At 41.2% G+C, this 18,114-nt stretch overlaps 1 protein-coding gene across 5 annotated transcripts in view; it reads left to right on the top strand.

Moving 5' to 3' along the window:
* The window catches only part of EPS15L1 (epidermal growth factor receptor pathway substrate 15 like 1), a 58,615-nt gene extending 49,719 nt beyond the window's left edge, over positions 1 to 8,896 (top strand). For all 5 annotated transcript variants that reach the window (XM_083348280.1, XM_083348281.1, XM_083348282.1 and 2 more), the window contains one exon: positions 7,755 to 8,896. In XM_083348280.1, coding sequence (XP_083204406.1) covers positions 7,755 to 7,901 — 147 coding nt within the window. In that variant the 3' untranslated portion in view covers positions 7,902 to 8,896. The remainder of the gene's footprint in view (positions 1 to 7,754) is intronic.
* Positions 8,897 to 18,114: the final 9,218 nt, after the last annotated feature.

The raw sequence follows: 18,114 nt of genomic DNA, 5'->3' as shown, positions 1-18,114 counted from the left end.
CATCTTTAAATCTTTTTACCCTGGTGGCTACAATTGTGGGGCCCAAAAAGACCAGGTCCACTGTGTTAAAGTTCAGCTAAGTTAATTTATTGCTAATGGCCTACGCACAGGAATCCATCTCAATAACAGCATCTGGTTAGAATTAGATAAGGGTTAGTGGCACTTAAAGGGGATTGGACTTAGATCACTTATGGCTATGTAGGGATGCTAGGCTGATTTCTCTTTTCACTCCACCCCAGGTTCTGCCATTCCTTCTCCTATACTACTGTACTTTCTGATAATGAGTTCTGTAATTTGCACTGCAGGATCAAGTAACTATTTTTGACCACCTGTTATACAGCTTTATTGAATGAGCCCAGATTTTAATTCTGAGAAAGAGTGAAGGCAACTTCATTCCTTTTCCAGCTCCTTGGAATTTTGAAGAACATTTTTCCAAATCTACTATATTCCCTTGATGGTACAGTAAGCAGAACTATGCAGAGAATTCTGTGTATTATTGAACCATATAAAATGTAGCATACCAGGTTAATGTTTTCATTGAGCTTTCTGTGGCGGCCACAGATCTCGTTATGTAACAGGCAAAATGGCCATTTTCTTTTGTTTGAAGACATTTTTTGAAGCTTCTCACTATTCCTTTTTTATTTATTTAACCACTTTAAATGTTTTAGTATCACCATAGAATTATAGAATTGGAAGAAGTAGTGTAGCAATAGCACTTAGACTTATATACTGCTCCATAATGCTTACTGCCCTCCCTAAGCAGTTTACAGAGTCAGCACATTGCCCCCAACAATCTGGGTCCTCATTTTACTAACCATGGAAGGCTGAACCAACCTTAAGACAGTCAGGCTGAATTCCTGGCTGTGGGCAAAGCTAGCCTGCAATACTGCATTCTAACCCCTGTGCCATTACGTTTCCTGCGCCACCACAGCCACTGAATGGTGCAGATAAGGAAATTAAAGCTGCATACAGCTGTCCAGCCTCTGTTGAAATAACTTCCGAGGAAGGAAATCTCCTCTTCTGAGTAATTGGTTCCACTGTTAAAAGTCAGTGTACCATTAGGAAATGTAGATTTGTGGTGTTTTATTTTAAACATTTAGCTAGAAACTCCTTCCTATCATCTTCTTAGTGTTATTCCTACAGGGGAAGGGTCCGCTTTTTCGATCAACAAATGCCATTTGCACAATCAAACATAGCATCCAGGTTATGTCTGCATTTTAACAGATAGGACCGAAGGTTGCAACAAAAAAACCATCAAGCTGATTGTCACCTGCCCATCCACCAGAGCGAGCAATTTGGTCTGTGTTCAATTCAGCGCCACCCTGGTGGGTGGGCACTATCCAGTATCCATTAGAACGAACAGACCTCACTACCTAGAAACGCCTTCCCATATCCTCATCATTCCAGGTTCTGCTCCCTGGGACATTAGAAAACAGGCTATGGCTTTCTTTCAGATACAGTTAGAGTACTGTTATATCGTCTCTAGTATTTGCTTCCCAGGGCTAAACACATTCAACTTCTAATATCTTTAATATGGCTTAATTTCCAGCCCCCACACATTGTCCTTACTCCCTTGCTCTGAATTTGAAGTAATTCAGAGAAATTGGCTATGATCTGAATCTTTTTATTTCCAAATGTGATGCTCAGAATTAGAAATATTCAAGGAGGTGGCCTGAGCGCCTGTTACTCGTCCCAGCTTCTGCCAACCTAGCAGTTCGAAAGCACATAAAAATGCAAGTAGAAAAATAGGGACCACTACGGTGGGAAGGTTACAGCGTTCCGTGCGCCTTTGGCATCTAGTCATGCCGGCCACATGACCACGGAGATGTCCTCGGACAAGCTCTGGCTCTTCAGCTTTGAAACGGAGATGAGCACCGGCCCCTAGAGTCGGAAATGACTAGCACGCATGTGCGGGGGAACCTTTACCTTTACCTTTTTTTAGAATAGTTGTTATGCCAGTACCTTTTTCCACATATATTTTTGCCAAAGTAGTACTCCCCATTCTGTGCCTCTACATATGAATTTCATTACCTCAGGACATGATTTTGCATTTCTTTCTGATGAATTTTATTTCTCCTTTATGCAGCATATAGTTCATCCATCTGCAAAGTTGAAATAAGGATACCCTACACTTTTTCATCCAAATGATTAAATTGTCAGGGATCTAGAGCTGCACCTTGTGACACCTTGCCTGATTCTCCCCTCTAATTTGAGGAGAACCACCTTTTGTGAATAGTTTTTGAGCCAGTAGTGTATCCACTTAATAGTCATGCCATCTGGCCTTCACCTAATAAATTACTCAGAACAATTAACAAACAGGATTTCTCAAAGGTGATACATAAAGATTTGGACAGACCCTCAGTTTGTTCAGATGCAGTTCATTATATCCTAGATAATTTTGATTATTTTATCCTGAGTATTCTGATTATTTTTCTAGCTGTCTCATCCCATTCTGGTGGCATACATTTCCTATTATTGGAGAAAACCAAGGCAAAATAAGAATTGAGTTGTTCTTTTTTTCTTCTTCTTTGTTATCTTTTACCATTTTTCATGTCATTAGCAAACATGAACCATCTTAATTGCAGGTTCTTTTTGTCTGGATCATTTTGAACAACTTAAAAAGTACTAGTTCCAGTACTGAGGCTTGGTAGTTTCTCTCTTCTTTACATCACTCTCTTACAAGACCTGTCTTATGAATTTTGTTCTCCTAACTCGAATATTCCGTCATAAGAGGAGTTTTCCTCGTCTTAAAATCTTACTTTTGCACAAGATTTTTGGTAAGCCCTTTCATGAAAAAAAAATTTAAATTTTAAGTAAATGATATTCATTTGCTTTATTTATATCCAGTATCTCTGTACAGTACATTCAGTATAGTCATTTTATAAACAGATCTGCTTGAGAGCTATAAAGAACTTGAGAATGTGAAGACAGCCCTGCAAAACTAGGCCGAAGACCTGTCTTTATTCAAGACTAACAGCTAGTAGAAATAATATTGCTTAGTAATGGATTCCTGGGGAGAGGTTGGACTAGATCAGGAGTGTCCAACCTTGGCAACTTGGACTTCAACTCCCAGAATTCCTCATCCAGCCATGAGGAGTTGAAGCCTTTAAGTTGCCAAATTTGGACACCTATGGACTAGGTGATCTCCAGAGTTCCTTCCATTTTGGATAGAGTTGGCCCTGTTGAATTTTCTTTTTAACTACATTCTTATCAGACCATTCTTTTTTTAAAAAAAAATCCTCCTTTGCAGTTTTATATAACTGTTGAACTTATTTTGGTTTATTCCGCTAATACATGCTTTGAATAGCAATAGCACTTAGACTTATATACCGCTTCATAGTGCTTTACAACGGTTTACAGACTCGGCATATTTCCCCCAACAATCTGGGTCCTTATTTTACCAACCTCAGAAGGATGGAAAGCTAAGTCAACCTTGAGGGGTCAAGATCAAACTTCTGGCAGTGGGAATGTAGAGTTAGCCTGCAGTACTGCTTTCTAACCACTGTGCCACCATGGCTCTAAACTTATATTTACACAGTTGCTTCTTGCCATTTGTTTCAAGAATATATATAGCCAGTGGTGGGATTCAGCTAGCTCACACCAGTTCGGCAGAACTGGTAGCTAATTTTTTTGTTGCCCAGGCCCAGAATGGACATCCGAAAGCGGCATCTACACAGAGAACCAATCGTTCACATATTTGAATCCCACCACTGTATATAGCCGGAAGAAATATCAACAACCTAAGATACGCAGATGATACCACTCTAATGGCAGAAAGTGAAGAAGAACTAAAGAGCCTCTTGTTGCGGGTGAAGAAGGAGAGTGCAAAACTTGGGTTGAAACTTAACATTAAGAAAACCAAGATCATGGCATCTGGCCCTCTCAATTCTTGGCAAATAGATGGGGAAGAAATGGAGGTAGTGACAGATTTTGTTTTCCTGGGCTCCAAGATCACTGCAGATGGGGACTGTAGCCAAGAAATTAATAGACGCTTGCTCCTGGGGAGGAAAGCCATGGCAAATCTAGACAGCACACTAAAAAGCAGAGACATCACCCTGTCAACAAAAGTGCGTATAGTCAAGGCTATGGTCTTCCCAGTTGCAATGTATGGCAGTGAAAGTTGGACCATAAGAAAGGCTGAGCGCCAAAGAATTGAGGCCTTTGAACTCTGGTGCTGGAGAAGACTCCTGCGAGTCCCTTGGACTGCGAGGCGATCAAACCGGTCAGTCCTAGAGGAGATCAATCCTGACTGCTCTTTAGAAGGCCAGATCCTGAAGCTAAAACTCAAATACTTTGGCCACCTAATGAGAAGGAAGGACTCACTGGAGAAGAGCCTAATGCTGGGAAAGGTTGAGGGCAAGAGAAGAAGGGGACGACAGAGAATGAGGTGGCTGGATGGAGTCACTGAAGCAGTAGGCATGAGCTTAAATAGACTCCAGAAGATGGTAGAAGACAGGAAGGCCTGGAGGAATGTTGTCCATAGGGTCGCGATGGGTCGGACACGACTTCGCAGCTAACAACAACAACAACTGTATATAGCACTAGGTGTTGGCTACCGCTTAGGATTAAACGCAAAGTAGCATCCCTTCTCTTCAGCTTCACGACTTAGTCCTTCATCTTTTAAGAGTTGTTTCAAAACATTATTTTGACAAAAAATGTTCGTTTGGAAAGTCATGTCAGGTTGCTGCAATAATTCAGTCTGAGGATCATTGATTTTAGTTTTCCTCATATTAAATTGCTGGAACCATTTCTCCTTTAGATCCCTTCCTGGTTTAAGTTTCCCTTTCAGGATCTTCTCTCGTGCTGCCAAATGAAAGCGGATGCCAAGTATGGTTAGTTGCTGGGATTTTGTGAAGGGTGTCTCTTCCTTCTGAAGTTTGACATCATTTTCTCTTAATGTACAGTGTCCCGCACTTACCATTATTGCTTTCCCTGTCTTACCCTTTAGATAACAGTGTTTCCCAAACTAGGCCGATTGAACATGTGTGGACTTCAACTCCCAGAGGCTGGGGAATTCTGGGAGTTGACGTCCACACATCTTCAAGTGACCATGGTTGGGAAAGACTGCTTTAGAAGGTATATCTAGAAGTGATCCTGTTTCACTAGATTTCTACTGCAACTGCCCCCATTATCTATACAACTCCCCCATCATGCTTTGAAAATCTCCAAATAAGTATAAAGGTAAAGGTTCCCCCGCACGTGCGTGCTAGTCGTTTCCGACTCTAGGGGTCGGTGCTCATCTCCTTTTCAAAGCCGAAGAGCCAGCGCTTGTCCGAGGACGTCTCCGTGGTCATGTGGCCGGCATGACTTAAACGCCAAAGGGGCACGGAACGCTGTTACCTTCCCACCGGAGTGGTCCCTATTTTTCTACTTGCATTTTGACGTGCTTTCAAACTGCTAGGTTGGCAGAAGCTGGGACGAGTAACAGGCGCTCACTCTGCTACGCGGCACTCAGGATTCGACCCGCCAAACTGCCGACCTTCTGATCGACAGGCTCAGCGTCCTAACCCACTGTATAGAAACATCTAATTTCTAGTGTTTTGTCCATACGTCTTGAACAAAATGCCTTTGGCTTTCTTGGACCTTACTTTCTATTTCCGTGCTTTCTCCATTTTGAGAATCAAAAATAGTTTCATCATCAATACTTGGGAGAGTGTAGTTTTGTTTCAGGGATCATTTTAAAAACTTTATGCTGCCACCTTGCTCTTCAGCAGCTGTGTGCCTGGCATCTGATTCCAGAAATAAAGGGGCACCGTTCCTCCTCCTTCACTAAGATTCTTCTCAGAGCTTGAGCTGTTTTCTTTATTCATGGGATGGATGCAATGCACTTGATTTCTGTCATATTTCCCCTGGAACCTTTTAATTACCAATAAAGGAGAATATTTGTAGCTCAGGGTTGAAATGAGGAGTCCTTAGTGCTCTCCGAGCTTGGCTGTTTTCTTTCAAGAAAACAACCATGCTCGGAGAGCACCAAAGATCCCTCACCTTGTAATTAGTGATGGCCTCAATATGTGTTAGCAAAGTATTGCTCACTGCAATGTTCTTTTATTTTTACTTATTTGTTAGATTTATACTGTAGTCTGCCTTTTCTCCCGAAGACAAAGGTGGCATATATAGCATTTCCTCTTCCAGTTTTCCCCCACAACAGCAACCCTGCGAGATAGGTTGAGCTGAGACAAAAGTATTGGTCCAAGTGAGTTTCTGTGGGCAGTGGTGGATATAAACTCATCAGGCACTACTACACTGGTTGTCTCACAGATGCTGCTACTTTTATACCAGATTGTTCATCCCTCCCCTGTTCTGCCATTACTACTACTACTACTACTACTACTACTACTACTACTACTATTATTATTATTATTATTATTATTATTATTATTATTATTATTATTATTATTATTATTATTGAAAAGCATCAGGACTTGACTTTGAGGGCTTCTACATGCCAAATAGATTATCTCTCTGGAGGGCAGACTTAAACCCAAGCCCTTTTAAATTTCAGCTTTATGTCAAGTGTACTTTTTAGAATTACGTTGCATGCGTTTCCCCTTTCTTCTTCCATCCATACCAGCTTGTAATGGCAAAAAAGAAGACAGCAACAATGTTCATAGTTGTAGCCCTTATCTGGCATCATACGATTCTGAATCTGAAAGAGACCCTTTGACAACCTTCCCGTATAGCAGAGCTGGACAACTTTCAGGGTCTCCAAGTGTAGCTGTTAGCTTCTCTGGTTATGATTGCTGAGAATCCACTAACTTCCTGGCATTTTGCAATAGGAATGCCGTGGAAACTGTAACAAGAGCCACATGTATTTATTATGTATTTATTAGATTTTTATCCCACCTTTTACTGCTTTATAAGTAACTCAAGGCTGTGAATATACATACTACTCCTTCCTCCCCCTATTTTCCCCACAACAGCAACCCTGTGAGATAGGCAGAGAGAGAGAGAGAGTGGCCCCAGGTCACCCAGCCAGCTTGCTAATCATGCCTGAGGCGAGATTAGAACTCTCAATCTCTTGGTGATAGGCCCAAAGTCACCCAGCTGGCTTTCATGGCTAAGGTATGACTCGAACTCACGATCTTTTGTTTCTAGGTCAGCACCTTAACCAATACACAGAACTGGTTCTCATAGCTCAGGGGTAGGCAACCTTGGCTCTTTTATGACTCATGGACTTCAACTCCCAGAATTCCTGAGCCAGCATTCTGGGAGTTGAAGTCCATGAGTCATAAAAGAGCCACGTTGCCTACCCCTGTCATAGCTAAAGCACATAGCCATCCTGCCCCAAATGTTAAAAGCAATCTTTAACCAAAGGTCGCTGACCCCTAGATACACTGGCGCTTGTTAGGGTTCTCTGCTACACGATGCAAACACTGGGTCTTGCCATTTTTTAAATTGTTAAGTCTAATGTAATTCAAAGTTATTTTAAGTGAAATAGAATTGGCATGATTAAACTGAAAGCAGGTCCCGGGAAAGTGGGGAAATTGTTAATAGATGCCTTGGAGGAAATAATGGGTGGAAGGTTTGGAGTAAAATTAGCCAAGAGAAAAGTTTCCTGACCATTTTTGACCTCCTCCCATACCTAGTTCCTACTGAGAACAAGCATTCCTGAAGTCAGGGATGGAGGGTTGTGGGAATTCAGCATCACATCTGCCCCCAAATGCTGCTGCTGCTGCTGCTGCTGCTTCTACCACCCTGGGCTTTTTCTTCTCTCTTCTCTTGTTAACCGAGTCTCGTTTTGTTACTTTTTTTAGCTTGGCAATGAGGAGCAGCAGTTGGCGTGGGCCAAACGGGAGAGTGAGAAGGCAGAGCAGGAAAGGCTGGCGCGATTGCGAAGACAAGAGCAGGAAGACCTGGAGTTGGCCATTGCACTCAGTAAGGCCGACATGCCGACTTCTTAAAAGCAAGGGTGGCCATCAAGCAGACCTATTTCCTGGTACCTGTTCTAGATCCCTGATGTCCTTGGGCCATTTTCCTTCCCCCCCCAACCCCGTTTTTATTTCATGACTTCCAGCTGCCTGTGGGGCTGATTGTTGAGGAGCAAACTGCATCTGATGGGCTTGGCTTCACAGCAGTCATTTGTTTTGTTTTGTTTTGTTTTAAATTAAGTTAGACTTTCTAGGCTGGAAACGTTGCTTGTAGGAGAACTTGCAAGCAGCCCCGTCCTACTGACTGCCAGATTTTGCTGCGCTGCGGAAAAAAACAGTAGCATTAACGGAACTGCCTCTCGAGACTTCGTTTGTTTTTTTTTTTTGTGGAGTGGCAGCAGAGTCATGGAAGCTGCCACTCATCTCTGGGTTCAAGGAGAAGTGTGATCTTCATAAAGAGATTGATTGTTTTTATTCTGTAGTTAAGTCTCTCTTAATTTTCTTCTGTTGGTCAGTGGCCTGAAATACAACTCATCATCATCAGAGTTCCTTTCTTGTGCATTTTGTGCTTTATCTTAAGAAAATAACTCCCTCTCCCTAGATATTTATAAATTAGAGGGTAGACGCTCATCAAACCATAGGTTGGAAGCTTGGATGATAAGATGTTTCTCCACGAAAAAGCCTACCCCATTTATAGAAAGCCAGCTTGTCAGAGGAAAAAAAATGGTTCCAGCTGAGTTCTCTCCCGAGATGCTAGTAAGAGGAGAAGGCCAAAATTAAGCGACTCCTTATGCCTTTGATTAAACCTGTTGCGTAGAGTCCGTTATTTTCTGAGCCCGGATCTCTTTACAACTAAAAGTGCCCTCTGTTGAACAAGAAGTTTCGCTTCTAACCATAAACGCTTTGTTGTACAGACGAGAGCATCTTTTAACCAACACCAAATCATACTGAAACCAGGGGAAACTGTTGCGGCTAAGGGCAGGGCCGTTGTATGTACGCTACCTGGAAAACAGATAAAAATAATAATAATTCGGCATCTTTGGAACTGTAGCTGCCCTTGTGTGTGTTTGCCTGTCTTTCTGAAATGTGTTTTGTTGATGGGAGAGAGGGGGAGAGGGGGGGGCGTGGGTTCAGTTAATAGGAAGAGAGGTCAAAGCAACGATTGGTGTTCAACTGAGTGTGCACAAATGACTGCTTTCTTTTGCAAATGGGATGCCTTCTCTTAACTTGGCCCTTTCCCATTTTAGCTATTGGTCATCCATGATTTAGGGAAGAGGCAGACGAGGCTTTATTCTGTGAGATGACTTCAGCTAATTTTCAGGGTTACATATCCACGTGCATATGTATTTGGGCTTTGAGATTCCATACAATGGAATGGACAAGGGAATTGAAATATTGGGATTATGCTGAAAAGTTGGATTTATGGCTACTGTATATAATCCCCTACCTTGTTTTTACAAAGTAGTTAGCTCTCAGTTGATCATCCTATTCATCTCCTCATAGCCTTAGTTGGAAAATATTCCTGACTTTATAAAAAAATAATTCCATGATTTATCTTGAGGATAGGTCACCTGCACCACACTGGATTTTCCACTGTAAACCACACTCTGCTCGCTTGGTCTTCCATTCTTGATTTCTTATGCCATGCCTTCTGGATTATGGGGTGGGAAGGTGATGTTTCCTGGTTGTGTACTTGTCTTTGTAGTTTTGGTTAGGACAGCATCTTCTCAAACCTGACAGGTACAGCGCACTCCCACAGCCCGTGTTGAGATGATCCTGTGGTTATCATTCCTGTGGGACATTCTGAAGAAGCTTTCATTTTCCCGCTGAACCTGAATGAATATGTGGTATTCAAGCTCATTTTCTCTCTTCTGTTATGAGATTTAAAAGAGTGGAGAGGACCCACTGATGTGCCTTCATTTCCTTGACTCCCTTTATCTCACCGTGCATTCCCCTTTCTTGGGTATATGGAGAGTTAAGTCTCTTCTTCCAAGATAACCCCCTGTCCTTCCCCCCACCCCCACCCCAAAACAAAAAAATCCTCCTGAAGCCACCTCTCTATAGCATTGTAGACACAAAGTCTCTTCCAGCTTTCCGTTTTTCAGCTCTCTGTGCCTGGACAGAATTACTTTCTAACACAGCTTAGTATCCTGCTTGGATTTATATTTCCTTTGGGGAATGTTTTCTCTTTACATCCATTCTTCATCTCCTGGTTTTCTCACCCTTGACCTTCGTGGCAGGGTTAAGACTCTCCTTGTTATTCTGCTTATTCTGCTACCTGTATTCTGCTTCCCAGTTCCTGTAATCTGGGAAGTTCCAAAACCAAACTATAATGGATTGGAGAGCTAAAGAAATAAAAGTCCCAGAAAGACCTTGCTTGCAAACTGATTGGCAATCCTGAATGAAAGCCTTGGAACAAATGAGTTTGGGCTGCAGCTATAGCAAGATTTTAGGTTTTTTTGTTTAATTCGTTAATAGTGTTGACACTTCATTTAAATAATCGAAATGTATATAGAGTTTTAAAGGTAACACTTTTAAGTCATGTTTGCCCCCAATTTTACTGCAGAGATCTGTTCAGGAAAGCTCTTAAAAATGACAAATCTTGGTCGTGTTCAACGATATTTATTCAACCTGACCATATCTCTAGACCCAAATGCAGATTGTCTGGTGCTCAGGCAAACCGTTCTAGGTATTTATTGAGGGTGCCATGAATCTAACTGCGGTGGCTTGGAGCCCCTTTTCTATGTACTAAGAAGCAAATAAGGTTTGTGTATGCTTGTAGATTTTTTTTAAAAAAACCCTACATTATGTTGTATATAGTTTGCTTTGATACATTTACTGTCTCTTAGCTAGTCTATTATTACTCCATGTTACTTGGCATTGGACATATTTATATATACACACACAGACTGGCAAATTTCCCTTAGCTCTTATTATCACCTACCTGTTATGGAATATAATTATATATTGTACATAAATAATGTATAGTTTGTGTGTGTGTTATGTATATTTAGTATATAGATCTGGAAATGAAAATAATAGCTGTAGTTATAATTTCAAGGTCCTAGTACAAATGACATGTACCATGTCACACAAATTCAGCCAGATGCTTCTCAAAAGGGTCTAGGACGGGGTTAGGCAACCTTGGCTCTTTTATGACTTGTGGACTTCAGTACCCAGAATTCCTGAACCAGCCATGCTGGCTCAGGAATTCTGGGAGTTGAAGTCCACAAGTCATAAAAGAGCCAAGGTTGCCTACCCCTGGTCTAGGATAACTCTCCATGGCCAACACACTGTGAGACAAGAGATACACCAATATTGAAGAGATGGTGGAACAGAATCATTAAAGAAAGGATGCAAAAGGAGGGGCAAAATAAAATGTGCATGACAAAAATTAACATAATTTTTAAATTATTTTAAATAATTAAATTGAATTGTTGAATTGTCCCATGGCAAGTTGGCCACAGCGAGTTGGCTATGGCAAATTAACTGGCGAGTTGTCCCATTCCATTCTCAAAAACAATTCAAGAGTAAGATCTCTGTCTAATTTCATGTGTACAGCATTGCCAAGTCTAGAAATGCATATTTGATGAACGTCTAAGAAGGTTAAATCACGGCAACTGGACCAAAGTTTATTAAACTGAGACGTTTTTGTTACTCATCCAAGTAACTTCTTGGATGAACATAAATCTCCTTTTGGCCACTGCTGCAATATTATTCTTTACTTTTCCTTGATTTGTACATGCAGTGATTTTTCATTTCAGTTTTTGTAAGCAAACTGCTGCCCTTGCCGGCTTGAGTGAGGGGAAGGGACTGACCCAAAGATTGGAGACGTAATTAAAGGAATTCAAGAAATAAGGATAGATAACTTCTCTTAGGAGTGCCTGGTGGCCAGTGACCTCCAAAATCTGGAGGAACACTTAATATCAATTATAGTTGCAAAAAATCCCTTTTCACTGGCAGCCTAGGCTACATCCCACATGCTGTCTTACATATACACATCATTTGGGGTTTAGTTACAAAAGTCTAAATAGTTTTTAGGGCAGAGGAGCTGCTAAAGCACTACAGCATGGCTACTTTGATTGGATTGCAAGACAGAAATACACACACACACACACACACACACACACACACACACACACACATCATTTGGGCCTTGCATTTTTTATAGCCGGGCGAGCAAACTAGGAGCTGCATGTAAAACTGGCCTTTTTTTGTATCTCCAAATCTCCCGAAATTTGATGACAAAATAGCCAGATTTTGGAGTGAAGTTTTTCTCTTTTTTTAACACTAAAAAGCATTTTGCAAGTAAGCGTATTAAATAAACCCTTGCAGGATAAACTCCCAAAGTTCCTCAAAAACAGGCCAGTGTTTTTGAAGCCTGCGGTGGCTCAGTGGGTTAAGACGCTGAGCTTGTCGATCAGAAGATCGGCAGTTTGGCGGGTCGAATCCTGAGTGCCGCGTAGCAGAGTGAGCGCCTGCTACTCGTCGCAGCTTCTGCCAACCTAGCAGTTCGAAAGCATGTAAAAATGCAAGTAGAAAAATAGGGACCACTATGGTGGGAAGGTAACAGCATTCCGTGCGCCTTTGGCGTCCAGTCATGCCGGCCATATGACCATGGAGACGTCCTCGGACAAGCGCTGGCTCTTCGGCTTTGAAACGGAGATGAGCACCGGCCCCTAGAGTCGGAAACAACTTGCACGCATGTGCGGGGGAACCTTTACCTTTTTAATGTCACTGTAGATGCTTCTTGTGGACTAAGGTGAGATGAACAGGCAAGTACAGCCTCCCACCTGTCCAACGTTCACTCACTTTTCCTTTTTATAGTAAATTCCTCATGATTCTTTGTGAACGTGGTGTATCGCTCTTGTCATCTGGTTCAGCTACCCACTACTTTTCTTGGGACGCTGTTTGTACCTCTCAAGTAAGTTTAATTCTTTGGCTTTCTCTAACTGTTCTCGGTTGTTCCTCCTTTGCTTTCACTCAGCCAGCACACTTTTTTTTAAATTGTACACGTAAGATTTTCTGGCTGGGGAACAAATGCACACATTCCCCTTTCCCGCCTTTCACTCGGTGCTACAAGCTCCCCCAGTTTCTGTTCTTGCTGTACTACTTAGTCCATTCTTCTTTACAGGCACATATTATCTGTGCCAGAATGATTTGTTAAATCCCACTGGGTCTGTAACACTTCTCATTCTTTAACATGAGATGGGACTCTTTTCTACAGCTTTCCTACTGTACATCTCTTATCAGCGTTCGTTTCTTCCAATAGAGGAGGTGCAGTTTATCTTCGAATCAAGTGGATTTTTTTTTAAGGTCACTATGGATTCTTTTTAAGCAAGCCCTAAATGATAGAGATGCCTGCCTTCTAACTTTTTTAGCTTTTCTTTAGGAGGCAAAATGGCAGCAGGCAAAAGAAAAAAGGTTGTATCCTTTTGTCTTCTTTTGTGATTATTCTTCTGCCTGTCTGCTGTCCAAGAATACAAAAGGGTATATAGTTAAAAAAAAAAAAGGCAACAGCTAAACTTCATTGTCAGCCCAGGCTCCAAAGCATCACAAAGGTTGTTACTGTGAATCAGTAGAGAATTTCATATTTTCTCACATGATTTGGTGGGAGAGGAATTTATTGATGGAAGAAATACATTCAGGTGAGTTTGGTGTCTAACCCTGCTCTTAGGATCCATCCCCTGAATCTGGTAGAAAAGCACAAGCTTACAGATGCTGACTAATGTCATTGCTGCACCTATATTTATTTTTAAAATTATCATAGGAACATGGTGGAGTGGAAGAAAAGGTAGGATTGTTGAAGTTTAACCCATATGCTCTATGTTTATTGTTTAATTAAAAAGTGTTATTGTTTAATATAATAAATGAAGAAAGTTAATTATTTTGGAGCATTTGAGACTCTGGGATGGCTTTCAATTTTTTTGGTCAGACCAGCTTTTATTTTGGTTCATACGTTTTTACATGTCCTAAGTTCTTCTTGTCTACTGACAGATACTCCCTTTCTTCTATGCATTATTGTGCTAGATACAGCTCTGTATAGAATTCAGCCAGAAAATTTAAGATGACCCTTCTCCATATAAAACAGACAACACCTACCCCTAGAAGCAAACCTGACTTGGTAGTGAGAAGATATCTTTGTTGTTCAGTTGGGCAACCTCAGAATGTAACTTAAATATGTTAGACAGGAAATCTCCAAAGGATTAAAGAAAAGGGTGATGAGAAAAGCATCTTCTCTGAATAAAATTTTCCAAGATCACTGGGAAATTACCAATTACCTTTGTATATACTGTGTTTCCCTGAAAATAAAACCAAGTTTTAGATTTTTATTTTTTATTTGGACCAAAGGACCCATTAGGGCTTATTTTCGGAGGATGTCTGACTTTGCGGCCGCTTGCCCACTCCTTCCCACCGTCTGGTTGCTTGTGGCCACAGTGGGGCAGGAGCACGCACATCGCACCGGTGCTGCCACAAGATGAAGCAAGACAGGTGGAGGAGGTGGAACTTATATTAGGCCCACCCCCAATATCAGGCTAGGGCTTATTTTCTGGGTGGGTTTTACTTTTGGGGAAACGCAGTTGGAGATGGATAATCTCCGATTGGCCCAACATTCCAGTTTTGCATTTTAAACAGCTATTTCCAAAATGAGAAACACAATGAGATGCTTCCGCTGATATCAACATAATATGCCTTGCAGTGTTCGGAGAGTACGGAAATACATATAATATACTATACTTACATTATAGTGCAGCGATGTCCAACCTTGGTAATTTTAAGGTTTGTGGACTTCAAGTTCAAGATTTCCCCAGCCAGTCAACCCTAAAAAATAATCTTAAAACTCCGGCACTGTTGACATTGATGAGAAGGGTCACCACTTTGCATCATCATCTTGTTCCCCAAAATTAAATTTGCTCCAAAAGTTTGCCCAAGCCTACTTTTGTCTAACGAACTCTTCAAAATGTTTTCAACCAGTGTCTTTCAACTTCAGCAACTTTAATATATGTGCTGGGGAATCCTGAGATTTGAAATCCACAATCTTAAAGATTGTTGAAATTGAAAAAGTCCACTTTTTCATTTTCATTGAAATGGGGAGTCAGAGGAAATATTGCAAGCCAACTTTCAACTCCAAAGAATGTGAATAGTCTCCATGAGGACGCAGTGGCTCAGTGGGTTAGGACACTGAGCTTGTCGATCAGATGATCAGCAGTTTGGTGGGTCGAATCCCGAGTGCTGCGTAACAGAGTCAGCGCCTGTTACTCGTCCCAGCTTCTGCCAACCTAGCAGTTCGAAAGCACGTAAAAATGCAAGTAGAAAAATAGGGACCACTACGGTGGGAAGGTAACAGCGTTCCGTGCGCCTTTGGTGTCTAGTCATGCCAGCCACATGACCACGGAGACGTCCTCAGACAAACGCTGGCTCTTCGGCTTTAAAACGGAGATGAGCACCGGCCCCTAGAGTTGGAAACGACTAGCATGCATGTGCGGGGGAACCTTTACCTTTACCTTAAAGTTCTAGGTGGTTAATATATTTTTAATTAATGTTCATTAGTTTGCAGCAAAGTTCAAACACAAGGAGTTGGCTAGCTTGTGTGAATCACCTCTGCAAACATATTGGATCTAATCAAACTGGGGTGTAGGTTGATCTCTGTGGGTGCAAGGTTTGGAGTGAGCCTTCCAACTTCTGAGAAAGGGACTTGTGGTCAAACAAGCCTCTTGAAAGAAGAAGTGTAGTTTTTCAAGACACAAATATTGCTCTTGTAACACACACTGCTTATTACACCACTACATAAACCCAAGCTGCTTTTGATGTCTTTGTGCCCCATAGTTGGTGAAAGAGGAGGAGGAGCTGAAACAATTGCAGTAATCGGAACGATCATTTTAGCATATCTTTCATACTTTCTGGAAGGGATTGTGCAATCCTTTCTTTCTGCAATGAAAACACAAGACCTCTTTCCCACCATCAAAAAAAACCCAGCAAAATCTTTTCTCCAGGCAGTGTTTTCAAAGAGGGAAATCTACTTTTGTTTTGCCACTTTAAAGAAATGACAGGATTTCATTGTTCAGAGCAGAGTGGTTATTTCTGCAGCTACTTTAAATAACTTCCCAGTCATTTTCTGCAAGTGTATAATTGAAGTGCTAATTTTAGTAATGTTGTGTACAACAGCCCATCCCTACATGCAAATTTTAAACTTGTTTTCCTTTTCTATCTTTACCAGTTAACCATTTAAGTATTGAGGACGTTAATTGAGGAGATCTGACCTAGGGATGACTAACCAAGAAAGATTTTTGCGGTTATGGTGGATTGTTCAGTGGAAATGTCAACCCAAATGCAGCAGCTGTGAAAAAGGAAAAAAAAAGGCAAATTTTGCATTGGTATAATTATGGAACTAGAATTGCCAATACAGCAGTGTAATACAAACATACTTGGAATATGGTGTAGAAACATCCTGGCAAGGAGATTGCAGAAATAGAAAAAAGCAGCAATCAAAATGTTCAGGGATATTGCAGTTTCCTTATGAGAAAAGATGATGATGTAATTTGGAGCATTTTTGGTTTTTTTTTTAAAGGTGGCTGAGGAAAGAGTTTATAAAATTATGTGCAATTTGGATAAAATGGGCGAAGAGCCACCTTTTACCCTCTCACGTTTGAAACCCTGGGTCACTCAGTAAAGTTGAAGGTTGGGAAATTATAGTCTACTTGGCCACCAATTCAAACAGTGTAAAAGAGAAATTTAATAGATATTCTTCAACCAGTCAGAATCCCTGGGATCAGAGACACCATGCTGCTGAACATCAATGTTTGGGTAGTAAATAGCAGCCAGAAGTTGTTCTCATGACCCTGTTCTGTTCTGATTGGCCATGGTAGGGAATAGGAGACATGACGAAATCTGTTGATAGGGTCTAGTTCTACTCAGTACTGTATAATCCTTTATTTTGGCTCTAGAGCCACTGGGGGGCGGGGGGAATATAAGGAGAATCTTCATACATAATAGTGAGAACTTTCACATACCTGATGTCCTTTAATTGTCCTATAATTCCTAACATTCCCAGACCAGCATTACAACCTGGCTTTCATAGGACAACATATCCAACTCACCGGGGCAACAAAGAACCAACAAATTGGTTGAACCCCATCCTTTTGGGATCCTGACTTTATTTTACCTATGACTGTCAAATCTAGACAGCAAAAAACTGGATAACACCAGACAGTGCTTTTTTTGTAAAAGAAAAAGGTGCCGGAACTCACACATGTCATACAAACCACCTTGCCTACGCTACAAGGTTCCATCCAAAAAAGGTGCTGGAACTCCGTTCTGAGCGTTCTATGAGAAAAAAAGCCCTGACACCAGATGATAGCAGAGAGCTACAGAACCTCTCTTTGCTGCCATCTTGTAGTTATCTGGATTTTTGCAGCCCAGATCTAGTAGTCCTAATTTTACTTCTGCGCTGTTTGTATGCTGAGGTAGATAATGATTTCTGGAATATTATGCACGTTGGGACATTCCATCTCAACAAGCATAATGGTGATGGAGGAGCTCAGAAAAGACAGCTAAAGATATGACCAGAGATCTGCTGTAGCAATGAATGGTTTTGTTTTAGGGAAAAATACGGAGAGAAAGTTCATAAAGATTCCACTTTCTCCTAACACTGGAACTTAAAGCATTGTATTGGTGGTTATACTTACTTATTCAGTTTGATGTGTGTGGCCATCCCCTTCCTGTGCAACATTGAGAAATTAACATCCAGTTAAAAAACAAAATCTATGAGCTCTAGGAATTGGGGCCATTTTAAAGGTGTATCTTTACAACCTACTTATGAAGAAGCCTTCCTCACAAATTTGTCCTGCCACCCAGGACTTGAGAGCAAATACAGTGAAAAGATCATAGATTAAAAATCTATAATTACTGAAAAATGATGTTTACGTTCCAAAGTTAAAAAAAAATACCAACAAGCAAAACCGCCCACAGGTTTACTGCTGGCACAGTTGTAACTACATCTGGAAGAGATTTGAGGGTGCTACCAAAATAGCTATCGAGTAAACTAAAAATGAGACTCAAATTATAGCCTTGATTGCTTTTGAACTCAAGAGACAGTTTTGCTACCAAGCCCTGTCCTATGGCGCAGCTGAGACATTGGTAGAACAACAAAGCAGCTTTAAGACAAGCCTGGTTCATCCTGTCACTGAACTTTGACCTTTGACTCTCAGCAAATGACTTTTAAATAAGGGTGAAAGACTCATCAATT

The sequence above is a fragment of the Vipera ursinii genome (genome assembly GCF_947247035.1).
Source record: "Vipera ursinii genome assembly, chromosome: 1".
In the NCBI taxonomy this organism is placed as follows: domain Eukaryota; kingdom Metazoa; phylum Chordata; class Lepidosauria; order Squamata; family Viperidae; genus Vipera; species Vipera ursinii.
Note: the sequence above shows the minus strand (reverse complement) of the source record. Positions and strands in the feature narration are given on the sequence as shown.